The 22,240-nt window shown below is 55.2% G+C and overlaps 1 protein-coding gene across 1 annotated transcript; it reads right to left on the bottom strand.

The window, feature by feature from the left end:
* Positions 1-104: 104 nt before the first annotated feature.
* Positions 105-19,502, bottom strand: TRARG1 (trafficking regulator of GLUT4 (SLC2A4) 1). Its single transcript, XM_026656603.1, has 2 exons — positions 19,116-19,502; positions 105-344 (listed from the first exon to the last, which is right to left on the bottom strand). Exons 1-2 carry the CDS (start codon positions 19,500-19,502, stop codon positions 105-107), a joined length of 627 nt encoding a protein of 208 aa, XP_026512388.1.
* Positions 19,503-22,240: the final 2,738 nt, after the last annotated feature.

Raw genomic sequence — 22,240 nt, 5'->3', positions numbered from 1 at the left:
TGCATTGTGGGATGGCTATCTGAGCTATTTCAGCCTGTACTGTCCACATTCAGGCTAGACTGGTATTTAGCACTACTGCAAGCCAGTCTAATCCCAGTGGTATTTCATACAGGTACATGCCCCTTGCACGTGGACACAATGTGTTTTTCAGGGGTGCTGCTAGGGACTAGCCGAGGAGGTGCCATGGTGGCCAGTGAGGAAGAGGCGTTACCTGTGAAATTGAGCGAACAGTAGAGCACAATGATGAGGATTCCCAGGACAATGGAGACTATGCTGAGCAGCCTGGCCATGCGCCCGAGTCTCCGAGCCCCGTCCAGGTCCCCCTGCTGTCCGCTGTTCCTTGACTGGCAGAAAGGAAGACACAAACAGGCGCTTGTCAGGGGTTGTGGGTCCAGCTCCATGGCTGCTTCGTGTCAGTCATCGGCCTTAACCCATGCAAAAGGAGAGCTGCTCTGCTAGCAGCTCTGTCTAGACAACTGCGGTTGCATCACCTGGGACGAGTGTCCTGACTTGCAATTCAAGTTTGTCAACAGTCTTCATTAGCTTCCGAAGCTCAGCTGCCCTGAAACGTCCTGGGTGGCATGGGTGCTCTGCACAGGAGGGGCGTTAGACCAGAGCAAGGGAAGCGTGTAATTGTCAAAGGGACGGGTCCTGTGTTCTTAGGAGCTTCAATCCCCAATGTGATTTGCTTAGACAGGGCTGGGACAGTGGGGCCATTGCACTTAGGGGCCACCTCTAAGGCTATGTCTACACTACAGAATTAGGTCGGATTTATAGAAGCCGGTTTTATAGAAACCGGTTGTATGCAGCCGATTGTGTGTGTCCCCACCTAAAATGCTCTAAGTGCATGAAGTCGGCGGACCGCGTCCACAGTACCGAGGCTAGCGTCGACTTCCGGCGCATTGCACTATGGTACCTATCCCACAGTTCCCGGAGCCTCCGGCGCCCATTGGAATTATGGGTTGAGATCGCAATGCCCGGATGATGCAAAGCAGTGCCGCGAGGGGTTCTGGGTACATTGCGTCAGGCCCCTCCCCCGCCGTCACAGCAACGGCAGACAATAGATTCGCGCCTTTTTACCTGGGTTACCTGTGCAGACAACATACCACGCCAAGCATTGAGCCCGCTCAGCTCAGCTCACCGTCACCATATCTCTTCCGGGTGCCGGCAAACGTGGGACTGCATTGCTAAACAGCAGCAGCAGCTTACTGCCTTTTGGCGGTAGACGGTGCAGCATGACTGGTAGCCTTCATTGGCGATCTGGGTGCTGGCAGCTGTGGGGCTGGCAGCCGTAGGGCTGCATTGCACCAGCCCCTTGCCTTTTGGTAGAAGATGGTATATTACAACTGGTAACCGTCGTCATCGTACTGCAGTGGCTGTCGATCATGGGCACCCGGGCAGACAATGATGGTTATCAGTCGTAGTATGCTATTTTCTGCCAAGTGCCCAATATTGTCTGCTAAGCACCCAGAAGAGGCCGAGGGCTATCTGGGTGCTGGCAGACATGGGGCTGGCAGCCGTGGGGCTGCATTGCACCAGCCCCCTTGCCTTGATGATGATGGTTATCAGATGTATTATTCGCAGGATGGGGCAACATTGCTATACAGCAGCAACCCCTTGCCTTTTGGGCAGAAGATAGTATATTACGACTGGTATCCATCGTTGTCATACTGCAGTGGGCATCAGATCGTGCAATAGACCTGAAGGCTTACTGCCAAGCGCCCAGTATTTGCTGCCAAGCACCCAGAAAATGCCAAGGGCTATCAGTCATGCTGCGCCGTCGTCTTAAGATGTAAAAAATAGATTTATTCTCCATTCATTTGCTTCCCCCCTCCCTCCTGCTAAACCCAGGCTTTTGAGTTCAATCTTTGGGGGGGGGGCATTCTGTGTGACAGTTGTTTGTGTTTCTCCCTGATGCAAAGCCACCTTTCTTGATTTTAATTCCCTGTACCTGTACGCGGTGTCACTCGCCCCTCCCTCCCTCTCTCCCTCCCTCCCTTCTTCCCCTGGTCCGTCAGATACTACTTTCGCGCCTTTTTTCAGACCAGACGCCATAGCCAGCACTGGGATCATGGAGCCCGCTCAGATCACCGCGGCAATTCTGAGCACTATGAACACCACGCGCATTGTCCTGGAAAACATGCAGAGCCTCCTGGACATGCCAAAGCCAAACCAGGACCAGCTGAGGAGGAGGCGATTGCAGCGCGGCGACGATAGTGATGAGGAAATTGACATGGACCTCTCACAAGGCACAGGCCCCAGCAATGTGGAAATCTTGGTGTTACTGGGGCAGGTTCATGCCGTGGACCGCCGATTCTGGGCCCGGGAAACAAGCACAGAGTGGTGGGACCGCATCGTGTTGCAGGTCTGGGACGATGCCCAGTGGCTGCGAAACTTTCGCATGCGTAAGGGCACTTTCATGGAACTTTGTGACTTGCTTTCCCCTGCCCTGAAGCGCCAGAATACCAGGATGAGAGCAGCCCTCACAGTGGAGAAGCGAGTGGCGATAGCCCTGTGGAAGCTTGCAACGCCAGACAGCTACCGGTCAGTCGGGAATCAATTTGGAGTGGGCAAATCTACTGTGGGGGCTGCTGTGATCCAAGTTGCCAGGGCAATGAGAGACCTGGTGATATCAAGGGTAGTGACTCTGGGAAACGTGCAGACCATAGTGGATGGCTTTGCTGCAATGGGATTCCCAAACTGTGGTGGGGCGATAGACGGAACCCATATCCCTATCTTGGCACCGGCGCACCAAGCCACCGACTACATAAACCGCAAGGGGTACTTTTCAATGCTGCTGCAAGCCCTGGTGGATCACAAGGGACGTTTCACCGACATCAACGTGGGCTGGCCGGGAAGAGTACATGATGCTCGCGTCTTCAGGCAGTCTCTTCTGTTTCGAAAGCTGGAGGAAGGGACTTTCTTCCCAGACCAGAAAATAACAGTTGGGGATGTTGAAATGCCTATCGTGATCCTTGGGGACCCAGCCTACCCCTTAATGCCATGGCTCATGAAGCCATACACAGGCAGCCTGGACAGCAGTCAGGACCTGTTCAACTACAGGCTGAGCAAGTGCCGAATGGTGGTGGAATGTGCATTTGGCCGTTTAAAAGCGCGCTGGCGCAGCTTACTGACTCGCTCAGACCTTAACGAAAAGAATCTCCCCATTGTTATTGCTACTTGCTGTGCGCTCCACAATATATGTGAAAGTAAGGGGGAGACATTTATGGCGGGGTGGGAGGTTGAGGCAAATCGCCTGGCCGCTGATTACGCGCAGCCAGACACCAGGGCGGTTAGAGGAGCACAGCAGGGCGCGGTGCGCATCAGAGAAGCGTTGAAAACCAGTTTTGTGACTGGCCAGGCTACGGAGTGAAACTTCTGTTTGTTGCTCCTTGATGAACCCTCTGCCCCTCCCCCACCACCCTGTTAACTCTACTTCCCTGCAAACCAACCACCCCACCCTCCCCCACTACCCTCCCCCCTTCGAGCACCACTTGCAGAGGCAATAAAGTCATTGTTGCTTCACATTCATGCATTCTTTATTAATTCAGCACACAACTAGGGGGATAATTGGAAAGGTAGCCCGGGATGGGTGGGGGAGGAGGGAAGGAAAAGGACACACTCCAATTTAAAACTTTAAAACTTATTGCTATGGAAATCATCTAGGGTGGAGTGAGTGGGTGGCCGAAGGCCCCCCCCACCGTGTTCTTGGGCGTCTGGGTGAGGAGGCAATGGGACTTGGGGAGGATGGCTGCTGGTTACAGAGGGGCTGTAGCGGCGGTCTCTGCTCCTGCTGCCTTTCCTGCAGCTCAACCATACGCAGGAGCATATCACTTTGATGCTCCAGCAGCCGGAGCATCGACTCTTGCTTTCTGATTACAAGTTGACGCCACCTCTCCTCTTCAGCCCGCGTTTCAGCACGCAACTTCTCCTCTTCAGCCCGCGATTCAGCACGCCACCTCTCCTCTCGCTCATATTGGGCTTTTTTAAAATCAGTCATTGACTGCCTCCACGCATTCAGCTGTGCTCTGTCAGCGTGGGAGGCAGTCTGAAGTTCAGTAAACATTTCGTCACGCGTCCTTCGCTTCCTTCTTCGAATATTCACTAGCCTCTGCGAAGGAGTAAGATTTGCAGCTGGTGGAGAAGGGAGAGGTTGTTAAAAAAGATACATTTTAGAGAACAATGGGTAGACTCTTTCACGTTAGATTTTGCTGTTCACAACATCACACAGCACATGTGCTTTCGTTACAAGGTCGCATTTTTCCTCTTATATTGAGAGTCTCCTGGTTTGGTGTGAGAGATCACTCACGCAGTGCCAGGACACAGATTTCAGCTTGCAGGCAGCCATGGTAAGACATATAGTCTTTGGGCTTTTTTAACCTTCTTAACATGTGGGGATGGTTTCAAACAGTTCTGCCCTCATTTCCCATACCAAGCACCCGTGCCATTTAAAATGGGTTTGCAATGTAAAAGGAGGGGCTGCGATTTCAGGTTTAACATGCAGCACAAACCCAACTAACTCCCCTCCCCCTCACACCCAATTCTCTGGGATGGTCACTTCAACCCTCCCCCCCACCGCGTGGTTAACAGCGGGGAATATTTCTGTTCAGCAGACCAGGAAGGGGCACCTCTGAATGTCCCCTTAATAAAATTGCCCCATTTTAACCAGGTGACCGTGAATGATATCACTCTCCTGAGGATAACAAAGAGTGATAAGGAATGGATGTTGTCTGCATGCCAGCAAACACCGGGACCATACGCTGCCATGCTTTGTTATGCAATGATTCCAGACTACGTGCTACTGGCCTGGCGTGGTAAAGTGTCCTACCATGGCGGACGGGATAAGGCAGCCCTCCCCAGAAACCTTTTGCAAAGGCTTTGGGATTACATGAAGGAGAGCTTTCTAGAGATGTCCCTGGAGGATTTCCGCTCCATCCCCATACACGTTAACAGACTTTTCCAGTAGCTGTACTGGCCGCGATTGCCAGGGCAAATTAATCATTAATCATTAAACACGCTTGTTTTTAAGCCATGTGTAATATTTACAAAGGTACACTCACCAGAGGTCCCCTGTGTGCCCTCAGGGTCTTGGGTCAGTTCGGGGGTTACTGTTTCCAGGTCCAGGGTGACAAACATATCCTGGCTGTTGGGGTAACTGGTTTCTCCGCTTCCTTGCTGCTGTGAGCTATCTATGTTCTCTCCATCCTCATCTTCCTCGTCCGCCGAACCCGCTTCCCCGTTTGCAGAGAGGGACTCATAGAACACGCTTGGGCTAGTGGTGGCTGCACCCCCTAGAATGGCATGCAGCTCCGCGTAGTAGCGGCATGTTTGCGGCTCTGCCCCGGACCTTCCGTTTGCGTCTCTGACTTTGTGGTAGGCTTGCCTTAGCTCCTTAATTTTCACGCGGCACTGCCGCGCGTCCCTGTTATGGCCTCTGTCCTTCATGGCCTTGGAGATCTTTTCTAATGTTTTGCCGTTTCTTTTACTGTTTCGGAGTTCGGCGAGCACTGCTTCATCTCCCCAGATGGCGATCAGATCCTGTACCTCCCGTTCGGTCCAGGCTGGAGCTCTTCTGCGATCCTGGGACTGGGACTGGGACTCCATCACGGTTACCTGTGCTGATGGGCTCTGCATGGTCACCTGTGCTCTCCACGCTGAGCAAACAGGAAATGAAATTCAAACGTTCGCGGGGCTTTTCCTGTCTACCTGGCCAGTGCATCTGAGATGAGAGTGCTGTCCAGAGCGGTCACAATGAAGCACTGTGGGATAGCTCCCGGAGGCCAGTAATGTCGAATTCCGTCCACACTAGCCCAATTCCGACCCCCTAAGGTCGATTTTATCGCTAATCCCCTTGTCGAGGTGGTGTTAGGAAACCGGTTTAAAGGGCCCTTTAAGTCGACAGAAAGGGCTTCGTAGTGTAAACGTGTCCAGGCTTAAGTCGATTTAACGCTGCTAAAGTCGACCTAAACTCGTAGTGTAGACCAGGCCTAAGGGAAACACAGTCACCACCCTCCAAAAATTTACCTAATTGAAAACACACACACCTGGGTTTAACCCCACCCCACCCCTGGCTGCTGAGAGGAGCAGCAGCAGACTGCAGTCTCCATAGCCCTGCACTGTCTCTGCCGCCTGCACTGCAGCTGTGCACCATGGGCCAAAGTGCGAATTTTTTGTACTATTTTTGATGCCTGTGTGTGCCTCAGTTTCCCCTTGTACGTTGCATTGCTAACCAGTGGGTGCGAAAGAGTGAAGAGTGCTCTTGGGGCAGCACAGGAGATGTGGCGGGGGTGGCCCCAAGCTAGCAGGGTGGACCAAGCGGGTCATTAAAGGATGAGCCAAGGTCGACGAAGGCAGTGAAAACCTCAGTGGCCAGAACACTGACACCTCGCCCCCACCAAGCCGGAGGGAGGAGGTTTCCCCTCCCCTCGGCAGGGGAGCTGAGCAGAGGCCAACTTGATAAGTAAGGACTGAGCGGTGACAGGAAGGAGTTAATGGTTGGCTTTGGGGAGAGGCCCAGCTGCTCTCACCTCCGCCTGAGCAGGGGGGCAGAGAGGGAGCCTGGAATGGCGTCCAGAGCAGGGTGGCTGCGGGTTGCTCTGGCTTGGCCAGATGGACTATGTCTTAACCTTTATTTCTCTGGGCTAACCTAAGGAGATCCGACAGCTGACCGGGTCTGAAACCCGGCTGTGTCCTGACAAGGCTCCTCGGCATCACTGGAAATCCCTGCGGGGGCACATTGGTCCCTGCAGAGCGTACACGTCTCTGACTAGGAGCCTACTTCAGTTGGACTCACTGGGCAGAGCTCCCGGTGTAAAGCAGGCGCGCGGGAGCCCAGAGGCTCAGGCTCAGAAGCAGTGAGGCTGCATGGCAAACCCTGAAGGAAGAGTGGGACCCCTTGGAGGGGACAGTCTGCCACACGGACGCAAGATTACATGGTTACTGTTGCTGCCTGCACATGAACAGTGAATGGGCTTTAACTTAACGCTCGGTAACTGCTGGCTTTCATCTCGCTTTCGAGCAGTGGTTTTCAACCTGTGCTCCATGGAGACCTAGGGCCTCCACAGATTATCTGCAAGATTGCCAAAGGGGGCCGCACCTCGCACCTCCACTCGAAATTTTGTAGGTGTCTGCAAACGAAAAAAGGTTGGAAGGAAACCACTGCTTTGGAGTATAGTTCGGCACCTCTCTGCTGTGCTCTACATCTCTGCTGGCTTCCCCGGGCAGCTGAATGAACGCCTCCTGCAGTGATGGTTGCTCCTGTGCTGGCAGCAAGGAGGGAGGGAGCCCGGCTTCGCGCTGCTTTCCCCTGCTGCTCTATTGATTGCTTAATGCAGTCTGCTAGGGGGTGGCCCCTGCCTTGTAACTAAACCTACTGGTTCCCAGGGTACAGCGGGGGCGGGGGGGAGTCACCAGGAGGTGCCTGGAAATGCCTCTCTATGGGATCATTCATAAAGGCTGCACAGAGATTGACTGGGGGCCGCCTGTCCCACCACAGCTTTGTCCCCCTACGGGGCTGCCTTAGCAACTTAATGGGAGCTTGAAGGGCGCTGCTAGTTTGTATAAGGTAGAGCAGGTTGTAGCAGCCCCTGTCTTGGGGAGCAGCAGCAGCTCGGAAACTACAGAGACTGACTGAAACTGTCAGAGAGCTGGGGGTGGGCATTCTATGGCAGCTGTGGAGCTGCCTCGCCTGACTGGGGGAAAGCCATGGCTCTGGCTGGCTTTCCCGGGGGGCTCCTTTCCAACGGGAGTACGGAGAGCGGTGTCCCCCTGCCAGCCCCAGAAGCTGCTCTGCTCGCGCACAGAACAGCTGCAGCCTGGGCAGCGGTAGCGCAGGCCTCCTTCGCGGACTGCCCAGGCAGAGGCGTAGTGACGTCACTGCGGGGCTGAACGCGAGGGCTGCCTGCCCCGCTAAAACTCCAGGGCCCACTCCACAGCTTGGGGAGCAGCTGTCAGCTGGGTCACTGCCAGCCCTGCCTGGAATTGATGCCAGGACCTAGTGGGGAAAAGGGCTCCATACTGGCTAGCAATGCACTGACCGGGACTAGCAATGGCTTGGTAAAGTCAGACACCCTGCAGTTCCCGCAGTACTCTGGCTAGCGCTGTTTCACCACCGCTGTGCTCTGCCAAACTGCTGACCAGACAACTCCACCCGTACTAACTGTGCTCCGGGGCCTGAGTGCCAAGCAAAGGACCGGTCAGACCACATGTAACCCACAGTACAATTAGATGGATCGTTAGCCTTCAGAATCAGTGACTGATGAAGCAATATCCTCGTTATCTTCCTGTTGTAATCAGCAATAACCTGGTTTCCAAGTAAAAACACTAGGGCCAAAATTGGGATATCCCCTGATGAGGGAAACGGGTTACTGCTGCTTGAAGAGAGCGCCAGGGCCGTGTTCCTGCTTCTCGGCTGCAGGGCCTGGGCGAGGTAGGCAAGGAACAGAGGCTTGACACTTAGCAGAGGGTCAGGTGCTTGGGGCAGCAAAGATGTCACTATGATCAGACAACTCACGGAGCCTCAGCATGAATGACAAATGCGGTGGCAAGGCAGGAGAGCCCCTCCAGGGCCAAGGAAATGTTGGCTGCTCAGCAGAAGCCCCGTTTTCAGTGTGTGTACCCCGACTTTCCCCAGAGCAAACCAATCCCCTGAAGCCCCACCTGATGCCTCTTGTTTCTGGGACATTTTGAGAAAAAATCAGATAAGGAATTTCAGAGCCTGGTGTTTAGAAATGTCCCCCTTGTTGGGAGGTGCTAAGGGATGCAGAGGCCTGGGGGGGGGCACAGAGGTGAAATTCTGGCCCTACTGAAGGTAAGGGGAGGTCGGCCAAGGAGGCCAGGTTCTCGCAGGTTTTTACCCACATTACAGAAGTTAAACATTTGGAATGTTCTAGCTGTAAAATATAAGCATTTAACATTTCCATGTGGACTGACGCTGCCTCCTCTCCCCAGCTATTATCCACGGCACCCGATGGTGGAACATGGAGGAATCACAGTCCAGAGCTTAGGGCACTAGCCTAGGACTTTGGAGACCTCTGCTCTGCCACAGGCACCTGTCAGGTACGTCTACACGTCGGGGGCATGTGGAGCACAGACCCTGCCCGCCCAGTGTGGGTGGCAAGGCGTGGCTTAGGCAAGTAGAACAGCAACACTCCGAGTCCGAGATGGCTCTCTGCACGCCCAAGCACGGCCTCCTCCCTCGACGCGGCTCTTTTTAGTAGTGTAGAGTCCTGCTGCTGGAGCCATTCCCCACGGCCTCCCCTCTGCCAGCGCCTACACCCCACAGCCTGGATGCAGCCCGCCTTTCACTGCGGCGTGTAGTTCCACATACGGTACATGCTGCCGCAAGCGTACCCGAGGCCGAGTCTGTCTGCTCAGTTCCTCGTCTATAACAGGGGGATAATAGCAGGGCCCTGCCTCACACGAGGGGTGTGACAATCAACCCATCAGACTGGGAAGTGCTTTGAGGTCTGCTGATAAGAGCGAGGGGGGTTATTATTATTATATTCCATGCCACTGTAACTGGCTGCACATGCGCCCCTCCCACGAACATGCTAGGGTCTGCAGGAGGAGGGCCCTGGTTTAGGGCACCTCAGAAGATCCGTCAGAGCAGGGCTCCTCTCCTGCGGACCCTGTGGACCCGCCTGATTTACATTTTTGCACTCATTTAAAAAGAGGGGGAGGGAATTCCTAGACACAAACGTAGTTGAAAAGAGGTAAGGTTGAAAGCATGAGTTTCAATACTGTCCAAAAATCACACTTTCCTTCTGACTTCTGCTCCTTTAAAAAAACCAGATGAACCCCCCTCATGTGAAAATGGCCAGCAATGAACCATTAAGAGGTCCAGCAAGTCCCCCACTGCCATATAATCCGGCATCACATTCGCTCATCCCACCTAACACATACCATTCACCCTTAAAGTTTGCAAAAATCTATGCAAAAATCAAACTAACAAATGATTAGATGATCCAAGCCCGTTTCCTATCCAAGGGTTCCGTTGCCAATATACTGTGTCACTAAACACCACTAATGGTTACTTCTTTAGTCACTACAAAAACAACAAACACTGTGACCAAACATATGTGACTTGCTACACAATAGATTTAAAACAGTTAAAAATACAACTTGCAAGGTCTGCATGGACCTACATCACCATATAAGCACCCCATTTCATAACCCCAATAAATCAGTCATGCCAATTCCAGTCATACAGATATTCTGCCCCACCAGCCCAGCACACTCGAGGAGAATATACGGAACTCTGACATAACCTAACGCAGCCTGGATCTTCTTCCTTTCAGAAGCTGTAATGCACACGGAATAGAGGATATCAAAAATCAACAGTAAGCACCCAGCAGCCTATTTGCATTACTGAACAGAAGGTAGCAAAATTAAATCAGGTGGGATGACAGTGAGCGATGGATTATATGGCAGTAGTGGGACTGGCTGAATCCCTTAACTGTTCATTGACAGATTTTTAACATTTGGGATTTTTAAAGGCACAGATTTTTGTAACAAACGTGTAACGTGGGGGGGAGGAGAGAGGTGTATGTTGGACTCCAGTGAAACACGCTTGCATTGGTCTATACATTCCCTAGCAAAACACAAACAAAGAGTGAAGCCCGTCACTACAGCTTCTGGATCCTTTTTCTCTAAGCTCCTCTTGAACAGTTATGAAAAATACACAAGCATTCACATGGAATGTTCTGTGAGCATTTCTCGCTGTCCATATATTACTCATTGGGATGGAAGGGTTTGATTGTAACTGGTAAATGTCAGTAATCGTGGATTTCACTTTCCACATAAAAACATGAGCAATTTGTGTCCATTAATCAATGTTTGCAGAGAGGGAAAATTTGTTAAAATGTAAGACTCTCTTGAGGACTAATCGGAGTGTGTGGTAGTAGCTGTAGCTGGGAGTTTAGTATTAAAAACTAATTATTGAGAAATGACGACCGACTGTCTGAATGCACTATGACTCTTGACTTCATGTTGACTAAAGAATTAGCGTGTGACTTTTTTTGAAACATGCTAGTGGGAACATTTTAGGAGATAAAACCAGCAACATATTCTTTAGGAAATATCAACATAGCCCTTTGAAATGAAGTTTAAAAGTTGTTCTCTAACTATGATACTTATTACAGTTACAAAGTGCTGTGCATTGCTTGCACTTAGCCTCACCATAGACCCTCTGTAGCTCCGGCTGGCTAGGGCATTCGTCACTTCTCCGAGCGGTGCTGTGCACTGTTAAACAGCCTCTGTGCACACCCCTGCCCAGAGGGGGCGGCCCGTTAGTGCTAAGGGGAAGAGGTTTCCTGCATGTGTGTTTGCCAGAAGCTGGGAATGGGCGACACGGGATGGATCACTTGATGATTCCCTGTTCTGTTCATTCCCTCTGGGGCACCTGGCATTGGCCACGGTTGGAAGACAGGACACTGGGCTAGATGGACCTTTGGTCTGACCCAGTGTGGCCGTTCTTATATTCTTACGTGTAGTGTGTGAAAAGATCTGGGGCCTGTCACATGAGAAGCTCTCTAGAAATAGAGTAGTGTGTTACAGTGGAAAAGAGCAGCCCAGCCCCTGGCCATCCCTGGGGTTTTACCAGTGAGCACTGCGTACCATCAGGGGGCTGTTTGGTTGCATCCTGTTGCGAGGGGCTGAGTGAGGCAATGAGAAATGAGAGCACTTGCTCTTTCCAATGCTGCCTCTCCCAAGATTGGGCCCTAAATGCCTTCCCCTTGTTTGGAGAAACTTATGGTTGGTTTGCAGTGTAGGAGCAGCAGGAGAGGGGGTAAGAGAGAGACCTGAGTGTTCCCCGGGGCATCTCTCTGTGTGTCTTGCAGACTAAGTGCTTCTAGTTGTAGCCTGGGCTCTGGTGCACACAGGCTCTTTTGTTTTGGATGGCTGAGCTGTCGCAAAGATTCTCTCCTTTCCTCTCTCTGTCTCTTGGTCCGTGCTCATTCATGCATGTTCCCAGCAGAATGGGGGGGGGCATACCCTGCACTGGCATTGGTAGCGAGGCTGGTCCCAGAGAGCTCCTTCTCTATTTGTGTGTGTGAGCTCTGCTCTCCGAAATGGGAGGGCTGAAAGGAACTGAAACCTATTAACGCAGGCCCAGGTCAGCGTGACCAGAGCCAGTCCTCAGCTTTGTCAAACAGGGAGACTGAAAAAGATGCACTCAGGTATCTATGCAGCCAGGCCAGAAGTGACTCAGTCCAGGAGATCACACTGGGAAAGGAAGGGGGAGATGGGCAGATGATTTTTCTGCTGATCACAGGACCTGCTGGGACCTGAGTGCAGCATTTGAAAGGTGATTTATGAGCCTAACTCCAAAGGCATTCCAATGCTTTCTTCTCTGTCCACTGCTCAGTGCTTGGAAGAGGCCTTGTGTGCAAAAAGCATTGACTTCAGGGAAAATAGAAGAGTGCAAGCCCCCCAACAACTGGAGAAAAGTCAGCGGGCTGTAAGCATGCCAGCCAGCTGCCGCTGTGGCTGCAAGCAGTCTGGAGCATGCCCCCAAGGGGAGCTGGTCCCCGGTGCTTAAAGACTCTGGAGAGTCTGGTTCCTGCCATATCTCTAGCTACTCCTGGGGGAATTCTGCGCCACTGCACGTGCACAGAATTCATGTCCCCCGCAGATTTCTTTGCTTCCCTGCAGAAAAATGACTTTCTGACGGGGAAGTAAAGGGAAGCTGCAAGAGCAGTCACGCACCACTCCCTAGCTGCGCAGGTACATCATTTCAGGCACCTGGAGCAGCCAGCAGAGAGGTAAATCACCACAGGGCTGGGGACACCCCAGCCAGTGGCTCCTACCCTGAGCTGGAATCAGCTGCTAGTCTCGGCTGGGCTAGAGGCAGAAGAAGACAGGACTTCCTCTTCCCCTACAAGGAGTGGCTGGGGCTGTGTCAGACCCACCCCCAGAAACGTCCCCAGCTGCAGGAAGCTCACCATCCTCCCCTGCTTCCTGCCCCCATTGCTCCTCAGCTGCGGGGAGGAGGGGGTCACTGTACGGGGAGCTGCTCCTCCACCCTCCCAACCCCTGTGCATCCAGATCTCCCATACTCAGAAACCACTGTCAAGCCTCACCCCGTACACCCTGAACCCCCCTAGCCCTCCATACCCGAACCCCACCCCATTGAACCTCAACCCCTGCATCTGAAGCCCCCTGCACCCAGACCCCCTGCCCCAGACCCCCACCCCTGCACCCAGACCACCTCGCACTGAGCTCCCTGCACTCAAACCCCCACCCTGATGAGTCCCACCCCCCCGCACTGAGCCCTCACATCCAGACCTTCATGCCACTGACCCCCAATTAACTGCACCCAGACCCCCACCTCACCAGGCGCCCCTGCTGAGACCCCCACGCCCAGACCCCTCTGCTGACCCCAACCACTTTCATCTGGAAGCCCCTGCAGAGTCCCATTGCCACTGCACCTGGAACCGCCCCCCAACAAGGTTCTGTGCATCCAGATCCCCCCCCCACCTAGACCCCACACTGAGCTGCCTGCACCCAGATTGTCCCAAACAGAATCCTCTCACCCTACACCTGGATCCCCCCCACACTGAGCCCCCTCACACTTGGACTTGCATGGTTGAGCCTGCCTGCCCCACACCTGGTGCAGAGGGGTAGGGCCCCAGGGTGTTTCTGGGGCAGGCCCAGGCCTTGTGTTGTGTCAGGGTTGGCTGTAGCCTCACCACTTACTCTGTGTCCCAGGGGTGGGGAGGCTGCAGGGTGATCTCCCACCTTCATGCAGCCAGTGCCCTGTGTTCCCCACTGCTATGCTGGAGCCCCTGCATTGATTCATTGACAAATAAAACCTGCAGAATTTTAAAATATTGTGTGCAGAATTTTGAATTTTTGGGCGCAGAATGCCCTCAGGAGTATCTCTAGCCCAGCTGGACATGGGCTCAGCCAAGGTTTACGTGCTTGATGAAGCAAACATCTGGGTGTTCACACCTCGCTAGCCACAGCAAGCCAATTCAGGGGAAACGTCCAGTGAAGCCACTGGGAACTCTGCCTGCTTGTACAAGGGCTATATTGAATTTGAGGTCTCCATACTGAGCAGTCTTCTCCTCCCTCAGGACTGAACGAGATCTGGGCACTTCACCACATGGGGCCAGTGCAACGCCATCCACCGTGTTCCCTCTGGCTGGGGCAGCACTCCTCAGCAGACATGCGTGTTTGACGACGATATGTTCCCGCATCTCTTGCACTTACCAAGGTACATACACCCCACTGCACTTATGTCTAGGGATGGGCAACTTCCTAACTTTGCTCTTCGATTCTTCCCCCGCTCCAACGGGGCGGGTGTTTGAAAATCAAACCCGCTCATAGCCCCATCGCTGCAGCATAGAACTGCTGTGGCACCCAGAAGGAAGAGTGGGGGAGCTACTTTGCTCAGCTGGCGGAAGGATAGCTGGGAGTTATGTGGCTCATTACCGTGTATGTCTAGCAAAACTCCACTATCCCGTTTTCCCTGTGCCACTGCATTACAGAGCCAAATAAGCTGAGTCCATCTTAGCCCACATCCTGGCTAAGCAGGCTCTCCACTGTGCAACTGACGCCAGCTGGCTCCTGCAAAGAGCCCGATTCCTCTTCCAAATGGAGGCCTGTCTCTGCAGAGGGCTTGTCTCTAGCGCCTGACCCCACGTCCCTCTCTAAATCTTTATTGGCTTCTGGGGAACCGCTGACTGCACCTTCCCCTCAGTGCATTTCTGCGCAGTAAGCAGCGTGCTGGAGCTCTGGGGCTGCTGCCTTCCCTGAGCTGATTTTTCAAAGGGGAGATTTGCCTGTATTGCACAATTAAGACTATAAAAGGGGCCCACGGGCCCTGTAAAGCAGCGTGGTTCCTTCCTCCAGACTGATTGGGGTGGTGCTAATTGGAAGGCTCTGCAGCCTGAGGTGTGAGTGTTGAGCCACCTGTGTGCAAGGAGGGATGGGAGAATCGTTAGCAGTGTTCTGCTCTGTTCTCGCACTGGCTGATTCTGCCCTGGTATGCGGGAATAGTTAGAGTCAGAAATTGCTTCAGTCTCAATGAAGAGCTCCAGATGCCATCAGCTCCTTGAAAATCTCGGAGCCCAGGAACTGGCCCGGGAAGCCATAGAAAGGGACTGAAGAAGTCCCACTTTCTATTTTGGGGGGTAAGTTTGGCTGTTTGTGGATCAGGAGGAAATAGGCTCTTTTCAGTCTTAGGGTTTGTTTTTATTTACCAGTAAAATCCCTAAACCAGCCGCAGATAAACTGACCTTGGTGGAGGCAATCTGGACTAGTGCTTAGTGCAAGAGATCAGGCATAAGGGCTCCCTGGGTTCTAGTCCCAGGTCTGCCACCAAGTCACTGGAGGTCACTTTCTCGCTGGTCAGGGGGATAATATCTTCCCTGCTTCAGGGGGCATGTGGGGGAGGATTAATGAGTTGCTGATTCAGAAGCTCTGCAAGTGCTGAGTATTCAAGGGAGACGATAACTCCCTGGGCAGCATGGCACTTCAATAGTTAATGTCTGCAAAGAGCCTTTTAGAGCATCAGATGAAAGAGGCAGTGAAAGAGCGAAGTAGGCATTCATAAAAGACTGTGCCCCCGCCTGCCTCTGGTCCGTGGGCCAGGCTCTGTGCTGCTCGGCTGCAGTTCTCCAGGGGAGAGCTATGTGGGAGGAGAGTGGACTGGGGCAGCAGGAACCGTGAGTTAAACAAAAATAAAGAAAGGAAGGAAGACAATGGGCCACTTTTACGCTATAGTTATTTGAACAAAAGGCTCCTGCTTAATCTCTCAGCACTTGAACAGAAACTGCTGGGTGCTCTAGTTCTGCTCTGGTAACTCGCCTGGCCGTGGTGCAGCCATACAGCAGCTAACAAACAGCTGGGAGGAAGGACCAGGTGTGAGAATTATTATTATTGTTACCATAATATTAGACATATTAAATAACAACCAGGACCCCACTGTGCTGGTGTTGTCCAAACCCATGAAGGCACTCAACCCCTGCCCTGTGAAGCAGATGGGGTTGAGGGGGTCATGAACACGACAGTAAAAGGCTGGGGGCATCATGTCTTCCCAGTGAGGGAGCCTGTTCTGACCTCCCGTACTGGTGTCGGCGCTAGTTGGAACTGGTTGGTGGAGGGGGATCAGGCATCGTACGTAAGTCGATATTTTCCAGAAAGGCTTTGGTTTTGGATGCGCTTCTTTTAGTAGAGAAACATCGCCGTAAGCCCCAAAGCCAATGCTGTGGGGAGGAATGACAGTGGTTTTCTCCGAACATGCAGGCTGTAAGCCCAGAGCATTGGCCTGATGTGGCGAGTGGGTAGGGAGACAGCACAAATCCATTGAACCAAACTGATCTCAAGCCTGCCTGAGCCAAATCTAGGTCCTCAATCTAGGACAAACAGCCCCAGGGTCCCCTGAGGTGAGCACAACAGCAGGCCCTGTGGTTTTTGTCCTGACGGTAACTGAATCCTTGACCCTGCCCTTCCAGTGCCAGTTCACTGGCTCTCCTGGGTGGAAAGCATGACCAGTCTCACCAGCACTGTCTCTGGGCCCACCTGGAATGGATACGGGTCATGCTCTGCCACGTTTCAGTGTCGCCTAGGGCGACGAATGAACTGGCCCTGCTCACAGGGGCTCATCAAGCCAGTACTTTATCGCATCAGCCGTTTTATTATTATTATTCTTTTAAAAGAACTTGCTTTTTCTAGCTCTTCCAGTTGGGGAGAAAACTGGCCCATCAGCCCCAGAGGCAGCGATGTCTGCCTGAGTCTGCAAGAGGGAACGCGCCCTGCTCGTTTCACGGCGTGTTTTAAAGATGCCTGTTGAAATGCCTGCATTGCTCACTAGTCTGAGGCTGATCAAAGCATGCGTGAAAAGAGGGGTGCTTGTCTCTGGGTCAGTAGTACCTCGTGTTGATTTCAATGGGCTAGCCAGGGAGTAGGGAGCTGCTCTGTGGGAATAAGAACTGCAGAACCCCGCCCAGTAGGCGGGTATGTGCGGTTCCCAGAGAGCCCATCTTAGTGCCACTGCTGAGCGGAACTGGAGCTGGCCATGGAGTGTGGGGAAAGTGCCACCTCTTTTTCCCCTCGCAGGGGAGCACCCACACAATCGTATTTTGGACATATGCACCATTGGGTGTGAGTAGTGTCTCACTCTGGCATCTCCCAGCCGTGCACCTTGTGTCGTCACATGCTCAGAGGGAAGGGAGTGCAAATCTGCTGTTCTAGCCTGGGAGCCTAGAGGACAGAACAAGAGCAAGGCTTCAGCTCTTAGAGGACCACTGGATCCTGAAGGAGAAGCCTCAGTGGTGGCCTACGTTCACCCCTCGTTAACCCAACTTCCAGGAGTCCAAGTCTGGTCTGTTTAGGCTGTAAGCTCTCTGGGCCCGTGAGATCACCCTTGGTTTGTTCTGCACCGAGCGCAAAGGGGCCCTGATCTCCAGCCCCAGGGTGGAAGGGGGAAGACTAGAGGCCAGGTTCCCTACCTCTACGTGAGTGATCCGGGTAGGGGAAGCTACCTAGGCTAAAGGGTGGGTCCTCTCTTCTCCCAGTCCGATTGGAACTGGGCCAGTTCTGAGCTGCTTTGCTCTCCTTGTGTTTGTCTTGACAGCGCCGGCCCGAGCTAAGGGACTTCACTGGAGCTGGAACTCAGGGTTTATTTTAACCGCCCTGGCTGGGGTATTTGCCAGCTGGCTTAGGTGGCCTCCAGGTGCTATGACCCCAATGGTGATGGTAGAATCCTGCCTAACAGCTCCCGGTCCCTCGTAGAGAAGGGAGGGTTTATAAATGTCCTTTTGGTGATTCCCTGCATTTCAGGCCCCCCTCCTCTAGGTGCTGTCTGTGTAAGGCCGGCAATGCTGTAACCCTAAGCACAGCCCCCTTGGGAAGGGCACTTCTTCACCTCCCCATAGCAATCGCGGGGTTACACCCTGTCTGGCATGGAATGCTCCCAGGCTGTGTTCAGATGCTGAGTGAACTATCAAATCTGGTTTGAAAGGGGTTTCCCTTCCTGGCCCTGGCTTGCTCTTAGTCAGAGCTCCTTCGGGCCCTACCTCCAAGCACTGTCCCCTTCTCTGCCCTCCCACGGCTGCTCCCCATCCCTCCTAGCAAAATTACTGCTTGGCCCCCAGGGTGCAGCCGGTGTGGGAGCTGGGCCTGCGTGTGCTCCAGGAGGGTTTAACCCCGGGGAGGTTTGTGTGTCCCTGAGTCCCTTCCATGCCCCGGGCTGAAGCTGGCCCCTTCCCGCACCCCCAGCTCCGGAGGAACAAAGGCTGTTCTGAGCGGGGCAGGATACAAAGAATTCCAGGTTCCTTTCGGGTTTGTAGCTGGGGAGCCCTAGCTGAGGGCCACACCCAGGGCACCCCCGGTCAGCCGGCTGCTGCTCCTGCCCCAGGCGGGGCGCTCTCCCTGCCCAGCTCTGCCCCGGGGCCCCCAGCCCAGCCGCGCTCTGGGGGAGCGGTGGTGGGAAGGGGCCACGCTTCCAGGGGTGCTGTGACCCCCCCCTTCAGACAGGCTGGTTCCCTTCTGCCGCCTGCCCCCTCCCAGACCCAGAGCGCCCATCCCGCGGCTCTGCGCGGGCTCCAGACCGGCTTGTCCTGCTCCGAGCTGCGAGCTCTGGGGCCGGGCCCCGGGGGGCTCCGCCTCCCCCGCCAGCCAAGTTCCTTAGAGACCCCCGGGCTGAACCATCCCCCAGCCCCAGCGCTGCCTGGCTCTGCTCCGGCACTGCCCAGCGGGACGCAGCTGGCCACGTGTGCCGCATCCGAAGGCGGGGTGGGGGCCCGGCGCGGGGTCCTGCTTGTTTTGCCGAGTGCCGGGGAGGAAAGCGCTCCGAGACCGGGCAGTGCCGGGGTGGGGGGCGCTGGGGCTGGCGCCGGGGCTCCCCTGCGCCCGGTCCGCGCAGCCAGGGCGCGTCAGGGGGCAGCGCATCTACCCAGCGGCCATGCCCCGCCCGGCTGCTGGGCGCAGCGCGCTCGGTTCGAAGGGAAAAGCGGGGCTCGGAGTTTAAAAGCGTCCGGGTCCGTCCCCTCAAGTGTGTGGGGGGGGCAGGGCTGGTGGCTGGCGCCCCAGGACCCCGGGGAGGAGGGGGGGGAGCAGAGCTGGTGGCTGGCTCCCCAGGACCCCTCGGGCGGGCGCTCAACACTTACCATGATGGAAAAGACCAAGGCCACGATGTTAATGGGCCAGACGGGGCAGAAGCAGGAGAAGATGGCCAGCACCAGATAATCCAGCGGCCGGCCCTGTTCCTGGGCGCTGGTGGTGGCGGTGGAGGATGCCCGCCCCAGGCTGATCCGGGAGGGCGAGTGCGAGGCCGTCTCCAGGTGCCCGGCGGACACGGTCTTGTAGGGCAGGCTGTGGCCGTTCTGCTCCGTCTCCAGGGACTTGTCGCTGGCCAGGGTCCCCGAGAAGGACTTGGAGCCCCGGACCCCCTTGCCATCGCTGGAGAAGAGCAGCTGCTCCGTCTCCTGGCAGTCCGCGGGCAGGGCCGGGCCCCCCAGCGCCTTCTCGAGCTGCGCCTCGCTGGTGCTGGCCATGGCTCGCGGCTCGCCCCTGCGCCAGGCTAGGGCGCCATGCCCGGCGGGCTGGGCGGGGAAGGCAGCGGGCAGCCCGGGCAGGGCGCGCGAGTCCTCCGCCAACTTGGGAGCCGCTGCCGCAGGCAGGCTGAGCAAAGCGCTGTAGCCCGGCCAGCCGGAGAGATCCCCCGCCTCCGCGCCAGGATCCCCCTGCCCTGCCCCGCTCTCGCTCGCTCGCTCCCTGTCCCGCGGGGGAGCCTCCTTCCTGGAGCGCTCGGGTCTGAGATCCCCTCCTGGCCGTGCCCTGCCGCCCCAGCTTGGCACCTTTCTGCGAGGGCGGCTCCCGCGGGGGAGGGGCCAGCTTCGCCCCTGCCCACATCTCCAGCGACGACCGCGCTGGGAACCGGCCTGAGCCGCCCGCAGGGCTGGCAGGACACTGGGGGGCCACCTTCAGCTAACGCCCCACCGCGGGCAGGCAACTGAGTTTTGCCAGCCTCTGGGGTGGTCACCTAAGGGGGGCGTCACTGGAGCCTAGTGGTGGAGCTGCCCTTGTTGTTTGCAGTGTTGTAGCTGCGCTGGGCAGCTGGACATGGGGGGCAGGTAACAGCCTTTATTGGCCCAACTTCTGCTGCTACGAGAGAAGCTTTCCAGCGACACGGAGCGCCGCAGAAGGGCTCTGGGTGGCCCCAGAGCGGGTCCCTCTCACCAGCAGAAGCTGGGCCAACGAAAGCTGATACAGTTAGGCCAGGCCAGGCACCAGGGAGGCTGCCACGTTTGTCTACGGAGTGAAGGAGCAGGGTGTGTGTTTGGCAGGCGGACACATGTACGTTATGACCCCGTGATGCCCATGGGAGTCTCGGTTGTGCACCCAGGAGCGCGGTGGAGAAGGTGTAACGCTAAAGGAGGGGAAGGGCTCCAGCCGCCACTTCCTCAGCTGGCGGGTGGCACCCACTAATGCAGAGGGAATCGCACTCGCCTTTGGAGCGGGGCCCAGGGCACCTCCCGAGCCCTCCCTTGGCCAGGCGCTCTCTTTCCAGAGGGATCGCTGGTGTCCAGCCAGCTCCCTCTCTGTCGGTGGACACCGCAAACTAGCGGTGGCCGCGGGGGCCAAGCGAGCCCATCCGTGGGTCTTTGCCTGCGGCTGTTGATGGATGGTGAGACCGCCCTGTCGGTTTGGCGAGTTCGGAGGACTGTTGACCGAACGGTGTCGTGATGAACGTAATGGCTGGGTTTCCTGTTAGCCGCGCAGCTGTGAACATGAGCTAAACGCTGCGAGAGCCAGCCTGTCGCCGTTTGTGCTTTATGAAACGCCTCCTCGAGTGAAGCATTGGGGCAGATGTGGGGGGGGGGGCTCGGGCGCAGGCTTAGAAACCCTTCCAACTAAAATAGGCTTTCAAAGCTTCAGATGGCGGCCAGGCAGCTTCACTCTGCGGGGCGGGCAGCTGGCATGTGGCAGGGCACCAGGAAGCACCAGGCCTCCGGCTCCTTGGCATGTGCTAGTGCTTCCTTGGGAAACGGCTCGAGGATGCTGGACAAAATGGTAGAAGTTGTGACTAACAATTGGTGGCTGTTAAGGCTAGAAGGGACCCTATGATCACCTAGTCTGGACACACACACACACACACACACACACACACACCCACACCCACACCCATTTCTGCAGCAAGCTCAGCAACTTGTGTTTGTACCATAACATCTCGTTCAGAAACACCTTTGCTCTTGATCTACAGATTTCAGACCAGGGCGAATCCCCCCCATGGCTCAGTGAGTTGTTCGGGGTTAATTACCCTCACTTTGAAAAATGTGCCCTTCCTTTCCAGCTGGAATGTGACCAGAGCCGTTGTCTGCTGCCCCAGCTATCCTCTTCCCACCTCCAGCCTGTGAGCAAGTCACCTCTAAACCTTCTCGGGGAGAAGCTAAATCAATTGAGCCCCCGTGTAAAATCCATGCCTAAAACACAGGCACCCGTTCCCTGCACTCTTCCTGGGGTTAGGGAGCCTGGTTCTGCTCTTACACCAGTTTTAGTCCATTCTACTCGGTTGACGCCGACGGCTGCTGCTCTAGAGGAGAACCAGGCTGACACAGCATTCCCCGGAGCTGTCTGGGAAACCCCAGTAATCACCCACTTGCAGTTGCAGCACTTGGTATTGCCCAGTCAGTTCAAGCCAACGCTTTATAATTCCGGGCGGAGACAAGCTTGGGAACCCTTATCAATATATTATCAAGCACTAACTGCATCGAGGCAGAAGTACATTTGTTTTCTCGCATGTGTGGGTGGATTTTTCCCTGAACTGTTGCAGGGCTGGTTAGTGCTTGGGGACCTTGTGCCACCCGCGGATAGAGCTGGAGGGAGATGGGTTATTGGGACCCTGGCTGACGGTTTGTGGGAAGCAGCCCCAATCTTCCTATGTGCACAGGGTAACGAGGTGCTTTGGACATTGGTCCCTCCTCTGCTGGGTCTGGGGGAGAGGTGGAGGGATTTTCTATTCTGTGCCGCAGAGGTTCTTATCCTGCCCGCATCACTGCTGTATCTGAGCACCGTCCAGTCGTGCATGAAGTGATGTGACACATCTCTCGAGTGTGGCTCAGTCTCTCTCCCCGGGGGGAATTCGGGGTGCCGTGGAGTGGTTTGCTTTCCGGGGGGGGGTTGTTAATGTTCATGCCGCTCTGTGTTTATATTGGAGAGGGCCGGTCGGAGGACAACGCCGGCACTTGCAGCAGGAGGTGGTGAATTTGGGATGGTCTTTAATCCACCATCT

The sequence above is a fragment of the Terrapene carolina genome, unplaced genomic scaffold (genome assembly GCF_002925995.2).
Source record: "Terrapene carolina triunguis isolate 2854851 unplaced genomic scaffold, T_m_triunguis-2.0 Scaffold231, whole genome shotgun sequence".
NCBI lineage: Eukaryota > Metazoa > Chordata > Testudines > Emydidae > Terrapene > Terrapene triunguis.
Note: the sequence above shows the minus strand (reverse complement) of the source record. Positions and strands in the feature narration are given on the sequence as shown.